Source organism: Molossus molossus, unplaced genomic scaffold (assembly GCF_014108415.1).
Source record: "Molossus molossus isolate mMolMol1 unplaced genomic scaffold, mMolMol1.p scaffold_m16_p_12, whole genome shotgun sequence".
NCBI lineage: Eukaryota > Metazoa > Chordata > Mammalia > Chiroptera > Molossidae > Molossus > Molossus molossus.
The window spans coordinates 61,751,715-61,761,696 of NW_023425347.1; the positions used below are offsets into that span (position 1 = coordinate 61,751,715).

Consider the following 9,982-nt stretch of genomic DNA (forward strand, 5'->3'; position numbering starts at 1 on the left):
CAGAGGGAAGGGGGGGCTGGCAGAGGTGGGCAAAGGAGTGGGGAATGGGGACATCTGTAATAGTGTCAACCATAAAAATAAAGTTTAAAAAAGAGAGAAAAGGTAGACTACAAAGAATATGGGAAGACAAGATAATTAGGCACAGAGGAAATATTAAACTGTGCTACTGATTTGACCTGTGGTAGGAAGAGGAGTCCTGCATTCGACTCGAACATAACCAGGTCGCTGAGGCTTTGGTGGGGTGCAGCCTGCCACTCACGGTGTTTCCTCTCTGCATGGTCTCTGTGCAGCGCCCACCCCAGCCCCTAGACAGAGCTCTCCATCCAAGTCATCTGCGTCCCATGCCAGTGATCCCACCACAGACGACATCTTTGAAGAGGGCTTCGAAAGTCCCAGCAAAAGCGAAGAGCAAGAAGCTGTAAGTGACGGGCTTATTCTTTCTGGTTTTGTTTTTTCTTAAAACCAAAACCTGTGTGAAGTGGACAATGCATGAGGAAACCTATGTGGAAAACAGCGCTGGCTCAGGCGCTGAAGTTCCAGAGGGGTCACCGCGGGGCTTTGTGTGCAGACGAGCCGCTGCAAACATTGTCCTTGTATGAAGTCGTTCCTACATGCTCTCGCGTCTGTGAGTGCGGCACTCTCCAGCCGAAGTCGCTGCCTCCGTTCAAACAGCCGATTATATGTGTGCATGAAAGTGTGCCCAGTTGTCTTATGTTCTCAATTGTTGACAAGGAAAAAAAAAAAGTGTTATCTTCTTGTGTTCTAGCCTGATGGATCACAGGCCTCATCCAACAGTGATCCATTTGGGGAGCCCAGTGGGGAGCCCAGTGCTGATCATATAAGTCCACAGGCCGGTAGCTAGATAGCACAGGTCTGGGTAGGTATCTGTCCTTTTGTCTCCTTCATCCGTGAGCCATCTGCTTTCCTGTCTGCCTGTTCTTCACTTTTGAGAGTTACATCCCTGATGTTTGTATCATCTCTCCTCGCCTGAGCTCATCCCTGGTGTTTGTACCGTCTCCCCTTGCCCGAGTTTATCCCCGACGTTAACATCATCTCCCCTTGCCGAGTGGTCTGTCACCTTATTTTTCCTCATGGATGCATGACCTTTGACATATATTGGGAGGGAGGGGTCAGGGAGAGGAGTGGGGAATGGCCATATCATTTTATTAATGATACGTTCTCAGTGAGTGGTGGTGACAGAATGAGGCATGGTCAGGATAACGTAAGGTGGATTCCGTTTCTGAAAGCATCGATTCCGAGATGGACACATTCTGCCCACCCTGATGAGTTTTCAGTGAGACATGGTTCTGATGCTTTAATCTTTTAGGCAAAGTCACTGCATTTGCCTACACTCCACAGATCTGAAGAGGTCAGCAACCAAACACACTGAGAAGCCAGACTAAGCAGCAAAACTAAGCAGTGCTTGAAAAGGGTTGGCAGAGATGTAAGATCATGGGAGCTTTGTCTAGCCAAAAGGGCCGGCCCTTCCCAATGTGAAAGGGAAATTCAAAGCCCAAAGGTGCCTGGCATTCGCTTCTGAGGCTCTGCTGTCCGCTCCTGTGCCAGCGTGTAGCCTGCCGCCCCCACCCCCACCCACTTCAGATTCCATCGGCAGCGACTTTGAGAGAGGGGCACTTACATTTACGACAAGTGGCTTTTGGCACTTACATTTCAATACATCTGATGTGATGGAAAGAAAGAGTTGCTGATGAAGCAAACCTTCTCAAGAGACAGAAGTACACCTTGTTACCCAGACATGATTTCTCGGGTCACTCCTTGACAAATGTGTTCAATTTTCAGATACTTTCCTAGCTTTCCATAGATGTGTGGGACTGTGAGGCTCATCCATAGAACTCCCTCCTATTTAGTCCTGAGCGGCGTGGTCTGAACCATTAAAATGGTAAATAGTTTTTACTGTTCATAAATGGATTCTGAGGCTACTTCGGAATCCTTCTCAGTTCTCGCGTAAGCTATTTGGATGGTTATTGAAAGCTAAGACAGTGTTTTGGTAGTGCCTTTTGTTAATAGAGTTCATGACCCAAGAACTTAATGTACTGTCTATTTTGCCACATTATATCAGTACAACAGTATGTGATGATACCTCGTGCCATCCCGAACCATGATCAGTCTTCACAAGACTGATACCCATCTAAAGTATTGATCTTGCAAAGCAATCTGGGGAGCTCATGAATTCAAGGCAAAATCAATGTTCCAGGAGAGAGAAAAGTTGAGACTCATGGGTGGACTCCTTTGGGAAGAATCCCCAGGAGGTTTACTCCGCTTTGCATATGTTTTATTTCACATGCTCCGTCTTGCCTTGAAAAATTTGATGAATGAACTAGAGGCGACGAGCCATTCATCAGGATAACGGCAAACATCATCCTAAAATTGAAGTTCTTCTAGAAAACAAAGATGAGTTACACCATTTGCAGATCAATGTATCCAACACTTGTATTTACGAGCCTGTTCAGCCTGAGACAGTCATTCAAGCTGAACTGTTTTGTGGGGCTTCGGCGTGTTCCGCGTTCGCTGCTCCATCCAGAGCCCCAAGCCATGGCTGAGCTGGAAATGGACGTAGCATGGTCCAGCAAGAAGAGCTCAGGATTTGGAACTTGAGTTCAAATTCTAGCTCAGCTACCTAAGAGCGGGAAATCTTGGGCAAGAACTATAATTTCTTTTGAGTTTTGGTTTCTTCATCTTCCAGAAGAGGCTTATATTATCCACTACATTAACTGAGATAGCATAAGATGAGTCTCTGGCATGGAGGCAGACACTCAGTGCTCAGCTTAAAACTCAGCTTGAAAGATCTGGGTTCTGGAGTGAGAACCTCTGAGTTGAGAATCTGGCTTGACCACTTATTAGCTATGTGACCCTGATGAGATTTTTATAATGTCTCCATCTTATTTTGGAAAATAAGGAAAAAATAGTGCTGCCTCATAGGGTTATTGTTTGAACTACACGGGGTGACGAACATGGAGCTCTTAACACCATCTGTAACGCATAGTAAGCCCCCAACTGATGTGAGCTGCCATCACCACCAACACCAACACCAACACCCACCACCACCACCACCAAGAACATCACCAGCACTAACACCAGTGCTACCATCACCATCACCAACAGCAACACCAACATCATCATATGTGTTCCGTAAGTGTAGGTTATATGCATTATACATTTTGCTGAATAAATTCTACCACAAAAATCCAAGCCATTGGTTGGGAGATTTTGCTTTGTACTGTCTATCTTCAGATTATTAATTTTTAATATGTCTCAAAACAGCTTTGAAGTGGGGAAGAAAAGAAAATTCCACTTCTTAGCCCTCTGACCTGCCCTATCCCATAATCAGAATGACCCTAGTTAGGGCCTCACAGGCCCCCTTTCACTTCTGAGAAATGAGCAGTCTTAGATTTGCATGTCACTCATAGGACGTAGCTCCCAGCTCCAAAGGAGGGCTGGACTATAATCTTCAATGAAGCAGTGTTCTCCGTCTGAAAGCTTAGCCTGGCAGCTTCACAAGTGTCCACCGAGAACTGCATGCCAGGGGGCCAGTGCCAGCCCTGCAGACGTAACCCCTGGACACCCACAGGGAGTCCAGAGCGGCCTTCTGGGCTCCCCCAAGTCACATTGGATCTCTCTGCCTCCACTCTATTCACCCAACAACCAGCTGGGCATTCACTAACCACAGGTCCTCAGTACCTAGCTACGCTCCTGGTTGTACTTCCCCCGTGCCTTCGTACCGTGGGGAAGCAAGAGTCCCATCTTTCTCACGCCCTATCTCCAGCTGCCCTTGTCCTTAGAAACCCTGCCCGGTTCTGAGTGGGTAGGGGTGACATGTGTTGGTAAAGCCGTGTTGCACCCCAGTAAAAGGAAACCAACAGACTCCGTCCTTGAAGGTGGAAGCTTCAGGGCCATCTCAAACAGACTTTCTGCTTTAGCAATAAAGTGAAATATCTTCAATTATTGCATTTGCCCCCTACCCTTCCGCCTGGGAAAATCACGTGTCTTCGAAAGACTGGGTCAACAGGGGCAAAAAAAAGGACCCAAATAATATTATAATGGCTGGTGTGGGAATAGCAGGTAATTTATACTTCACTGATGTGTTGCTGGACCAATTTTAAGAGCAGAATGTTGGCTTTTGAGGAGATGAAAGAAAAATGAAAACATTTATTTGGTTTAATGGCTAAGTAAATAAACTGCCTATCAGACTTTCCCAGCTGTCAAGTCAAAGCATCTATAACAATGGGGAATGGTTTGTTCTGTCTTCCTCCTAGCAACAGATATTGCCATCGAGAACAAGTTGCTGTCATTTTTTTTTTTTTTAATACTGATCTTTGTAGTGGGAACCCAAGACATATAAAATATTACCTGATGGATTTCTAGTATTCAATGGAAAGAAAGCGAGAAAGCTGACCTTCAGATACCCTGGGAGGAAGAATCTTTAAAAAATAATAAATAAATAATAAAAAGAAAGGACACAGAGTTCAGGGGACTTGGGTCTGAACATGGTTCCAAGCAGATGACCCTAAGTAGGCATGTAACCCCTCTAAACCGGGGTCCCCTCGTTGGGGAATCATGGATAATTAGAACAGCTACCCCCCAAGGCTGGCCCAGAATCAGAAGATTTCATGAATATGAAAGTGCTTTGTAAGCATTGAAAATAAAATGCATGTAGTCAGGATTATTATTACTATCCGGTTTTTAAATAGATCCAAACAACAGAGTCTTAAAACAAAGCCACAGGAACTGTGGTGGACATAGCACTCAGGGGAAAGTCTGACCCAGGACCCAGGCCGAGGGAATGATTCAGATGACAGACGTAAAGCATCTGGCTGAGTGACCTTGGGCAAGTCACCCAACGCCGCCGAGCCTTGCTGCTTCTGTGTGAAAGGAGATAGGATTGCCAGATTGGCCTGTGCAGAGCCTCAGTGTGGCACCACGTGAGATCACAAACGGGTACAGAAAAGCCCTTTGCAGGCAGAAGACGTGTCTGTAAATGTAAGCTATCGTTGCTCTGTGGTTCGACCTGGCTGACGCAGGGGAGCCCGTGGCTCACACGTGTGCCCTGCAGATATGTGGAAGTCTCTGTCATCCACAGGGCCGGCAGCCTGGGAACCCCACATGCTTTCTGTCCCGTTTCCCCGGGCTGACCCACAGACATCATTCGGCATCATAGCAGAGCCCAGTCGCAGTGGCATTCATGTGCTGTGAAGGAGAAGCCACCAACAGGTGCTTTTTAGGCCTAAGATCATCTTCGGTAGAGGAAGTATAAAGCCAGGTGCCCGGACATAAGGGCGCTAACCTTGGTTGAGATCCTGCTCTGTGCCAGACAATCAATGAGTATTTTCTCCTTCCATGCTCGCCGCGCGGCTCACAGAGAGGATGTCTAGCTTCATCTTGCAGATAAGGAGACTGGCTCTCAGATGGGTTACGGAGCCTTCACAGAGCCCTACGGGCACTAAGTGGGTAACAGGGAGGCCAGAGGGAGAGCAGAGCCGATGCCAGGAGCCCGGTCACCGCGCGGCCTTGGGGTTCTGCTGGCGTGAACAGTTCACAGAGCATCAGCTCGGACAGGGCCACTCTGACCGTGATGGGTCAAGGCAAGGCAAGGCCTCTCGGCAGCCATGGCCCAGCACGGGAATAACACGAACATTGTCTACATTGCAAAAAAGACCAAGTGTGTGTCTCTCCTACCTTTCACCTTTTTCTGTTCTTTCTGCTCTCAAGATAAGATTTATCAAAATAATCATACTCCCGCTTCCTGAGGGCATCCAACCCACAGAAAACCTTACCTTCTTGATCCCCCCCCCCCCAGATCGTCTAACATAAGCCCAGTGCTGTAATCAGCCCTTTCTGACGCCCTCTTACACCGATGCCCGGCTCCCCTCGCTGCAATGAGTGGTAAGCCCACCAACCGCACGTGTGTCGCTGGGGGCCTCTGCCGTGGGCAGCCGGCAGTGGGGATGCTAACCTAGATCGGCTGGATTCAAACCCGTGCCTTCACTCCTTCACCGCACCCCCCAGGAAACGGGGCTCAACCTAAGTCAAATGTGGGGGGCTGATTTTGTCTTTATTTGTATTGTCTGGTTTTCCATCTACTGTGTGGCCCTCTAGACATGAAAATAGTAACGTGTCAAACACAGGGGAGCTTTGGGTTGATGAGGATTTGCCAACCCCGGTAAGAGAAGACCCCGCATGCATTCCCCCACAGCCACCCATGTTCCAGGCTCTCCCTCGGCGTCTGGAACACTGACGTGGGAATGCGGGGAGCGCACTGTGCAGGGGGTCCTGGGAGAAAATGTGATGGCAGTGCAGACACAGGTCTACACAGTGCCCTCAGGGTTTAGGAAGCCATCCTATTTGAGCAGGTTCTGCAAGTACCCACCCCCAGGTGCAGGACCAAGAGAGGCCCCGAGGGCAGAAGGAACCGCCTGAGCAGAGTCTCGGAGATGGAAAGTCCTGTCCTGTCGGGTAGACCAGAAGTGCCATACAAAAGGTGGGGCACAGGAGAGGAGGAGGCAGGCGAGGCCGCGTGGGCAGATGAAGCCATAGTGGGAAGACCTCGTGTGTCATCCTGAGGGGTTCGCATCATCCCAGGGTAATAAGGAGTCAGGAGGGCCATTTCAAGCAGAAGACTGGCATGATCAAATCTATTTCAGAAAGAACATTCTAGCAGAGGTGTAAAAAAAGTGTCTCTTTTCTAAAGCCTGATATGCGTGACCTGAGGTTGAGTTTGATTCATGGTCTGAGAGGGGCATTTATAGGCTCTGACGGGCTACGAGACTAATGGGTCTTGTGTGCCCGGCTAAGGAGCTTGACCTCACCCTGTGGGTAATGGGGAGACTCTGAAGGGTTTGAAGGGCAGGGATGTGGTCAGATCTGCCCAGAGAAAACAAAAATTCTCCAGTGCGCTGTGTTAACATGTGATTCCATTTACACATTTTGGAATTTTGAAAACAGCCTCAAGACCCTATCGTGACCTTGCCGGGAGTCGGGTCGGAAATTTCTGGATCAAATGATTTCCAAGTTGCCCTCCAGCTCTGACAGTCTGAGGTTCAGTAACAAAGGAGGTAAAACGGTTGCCAAAACAGATAATGCACCACGGTGTCAGATTTGGGGATGTTCTGCTGCTCGGGGTTTCCACGCCACTGCTCCCCTTCATTAGTGGGGATAATTGAGAGTGGACTGCACTCGTTGCCGCTGTTGCGATGGGTGCTTGAAGCTAAATCCCAGCAAGCAGGAGATGTCTGAATATTTTTCTCAGCTGCGGAGAGTTAATGCGGTGTGGCATCAATTACCCTGTCTGAGCCTGCTGTCGTCTTCTGTTTTTAGGTGTCATTCTCAGCTGAATAAATTAGTTCCAAAATTAGAACGGAGCACATCGCAGGGTGAGATCAAGGCAGCCTGACTTCTTAAGGCGTCCAAACTGAAGAGCGGGCTGGGGAAGCCAACTCAGGGAACATCACCATGCACCCTCATAGCCCAGCACAGGCCACAGGACTGGTACCTGACACCTCCACCTTGGCCCCCATCCCCACCCCAGAACACACAACACAGGACACTTACACATTTAGCCTGACAACAGGTATTTGAAACATTTCAAGACACTGGCAGAGAATATACTAGGTGCTGAATAAATCATCTTACTAGGGATTTTGCTAGCTTTGATTTTGAGAGAATTAAAGTTAAATGAGTGTTTTTAGGGCAAAGGGATCAGAACAGCAATGAATGTAGAAACAGTACATGGTTGTGCATTGATTCAACCAGCCTTTCCTGAGCACATACTGGGCTAGGTCCATGTGTAAAATGCAGAAGGAACTGGCAAGCAGTAACCAGAGGCAGGGTGTGGAACAGTGTGCGCTGCCACCAGGTGTCGTTGGACAGGTGGAGGAAGAATCGCATGTTTTCATTATGTTTAAAGGGCAGTGCGAAGTCCCCTAGGTGAAAAGCGTGGAGGGACAGGTTGGTACTGTGGTACATTACAAATTAGAGAACCTGGAGGGGTTGGAAGGTCCTTCTCTCCGGAAGAATACAAACATAGTGAGTCTAGGTATCCTGGCTCCTACTCATGGCCTGGTTACTAAGTAACCTTGTGACTTTGGTCAAACAAAAGCGCTCTCTTCTCTGGGCCTCAGATTCCTCATCTGTAAAATGATGGATCAGGACAAAATTATCTTTTAGTCCATTTCAACTTTACAATAAAGATGAACAGTATGATATATGAACTACATGAGAGACAGCACAATGACCTTCAGATCATACACCTCTCTGACCTTTCATTTTTATCTGCAGAATGAGGATGGGAAGAATAAAAGCATCCCTATGACTCAGGCAGATAAAATAAGACATGAGGGAGCTTTATAAAGTCCAAAGCACTCCACAACACTGCAGCTGGAAGAGTTGGCCTTTTTTTTTTTTTTTTTTTCCTGGTCGGCTGTCATAATAGACTAGACAAAGCACTAGAGCCTACTTTTAAGTCTCATGTCCCAAACTTACTGTGTGACTATGGGCAAATTACTTAATTTCTCTGTGCTTGATTTCTCATTTGCAGAAGAGATAAAGCCTCCTTACATGGCTGTTATGATATGTTAAAGAGTCATTGGACTTGAAGATACCTGGTGTTGTGCCTGACACACAGCAGGGGTTCACAGAATGCCATTTCAGTCTGGTGCTTCAAGGAAATGACGAAAGAAAAAAGCTCTATGCTCACATGGCAGGAGGCAGGCTAATCTATAAAATGAGGCAGAATTGAGATGTCACTATGTCCATTTAATTCTGGCCCAGACATCTAAGAGTGACAGCATACAGGTCAATTTTAATGGAAGGGCCTATGTGTGCTGAAGACCAGAGCGTTGATGTAGTCTGCTTGGCCAGAGCATCCCAGGCCTTTGTGACATGACATCCCGAAGTGCTTTCAACAAGGCCAAGCACCATTTGCCGCCGACGTTTGGATGGGAAGTTTGCTATGCTGGGTACTGGTGAAAGCCTTGTGTGTGTGTGTCTCAGGACAGCCCCTATTGGCGCAGGCAAAGGACTGGCCCAACTCGAAACGGCAGATTGAATGGAAACGAGTCCCAGAAGCTTTTAAATGTGGGCTACCTGCACAACTGCTGTTTCTCTGGCTCTGAAGTACACCCAGTCATCACTGCTTGAAGAGACCAAAGGGCAGGTTGAAATAGAATATCAGCCGTGTCAGGTGGACTTTCACAAAAGCATGTTGAGAAAAATCTCTGACTCATGATGATTGTTACCATTTTCTGAAGACCTGTTATTGCCAAACACTGTGCTGGATGCTTTATATATATTATCTCTAATCCTCTCAGGAACCCTGTAAGATGAATAGAATTATTCCCGTTTCACAGCTGGGGAACTGAGTCTCAGAAAGGATAAGTGTCTTGCCCCTGTCACACAGCTTCTCCAACTCTCTCAGCTATTCCATGCTATTTCCCTATCAGGGCCAATCAGTCTCACTTGAAAACCAAGGACATAACTGGGTGAGTAGTTATTTTCGATGATAAAAAAACAAAAAACAAAAAAAAGTTGCCAAAATGATATGCACCATGATCAGATACTCCCCCAATCACCTAATGTCATCCATCATACTGTCACCTTTCTGTTCTCATCCCAAACTCTCCTTTCCAAGCTGTTTCAGAAATTCCTGTCTGGCGAAGAGCAGGTCTCACTCTGTGTCTCTGTCCGCAGGAGCTGGAGCCTATCTATGCGCAGATCCACAGACCTAAGAAATAACATCAATGCGGGCTCGTGGCGGGTGCTTCTCGGCTGGCATGGCAATCAGCATCACACCAGCCTCTCTTGTACTCTTTCACCTCACTTCATCCCACGAAGAAACTCGTGACTGCCCAAGGGAACTCATTTGGGAGTGGACACTAAGAGTTTTTGGCAACCGACGGCAGATATCTATGGCAGCACAAAACATAAAACACACAAAAGTATAACAAAATCACACCCAGCGTTAAATCAC

General features: G+C 47.4%; 1 protein-coding gene across 1 annotated transcript in view; it reads left to right on the plus strand.

Moving 5' to 3' along the window:
• Positions 1-9,763, plus strand: part of DAB1 (DAB adaptor protein 1) — a 274,589-nt gene extending 264,826 nt beyond the window's left edge. The window contains exons 16-18 of the mRNA XM_036255869.1: positions 291-418; positions 767-877; positions 9,703-9,763. Coding sequence (XP_036111762.1) covers positions 291-418; positions 767-862 — 224 coding nt within the window. The 3' untranslated portion in view covers positions 863-877; positions 9,703-9,763. The remainder of the gene's footprint in view (positions 1-290; positions 419-766; positions 878-9,702) is intronic.
• The last annotated feature ends 219 nt before the right edge of the window (positions 9,764-9,982 follow it).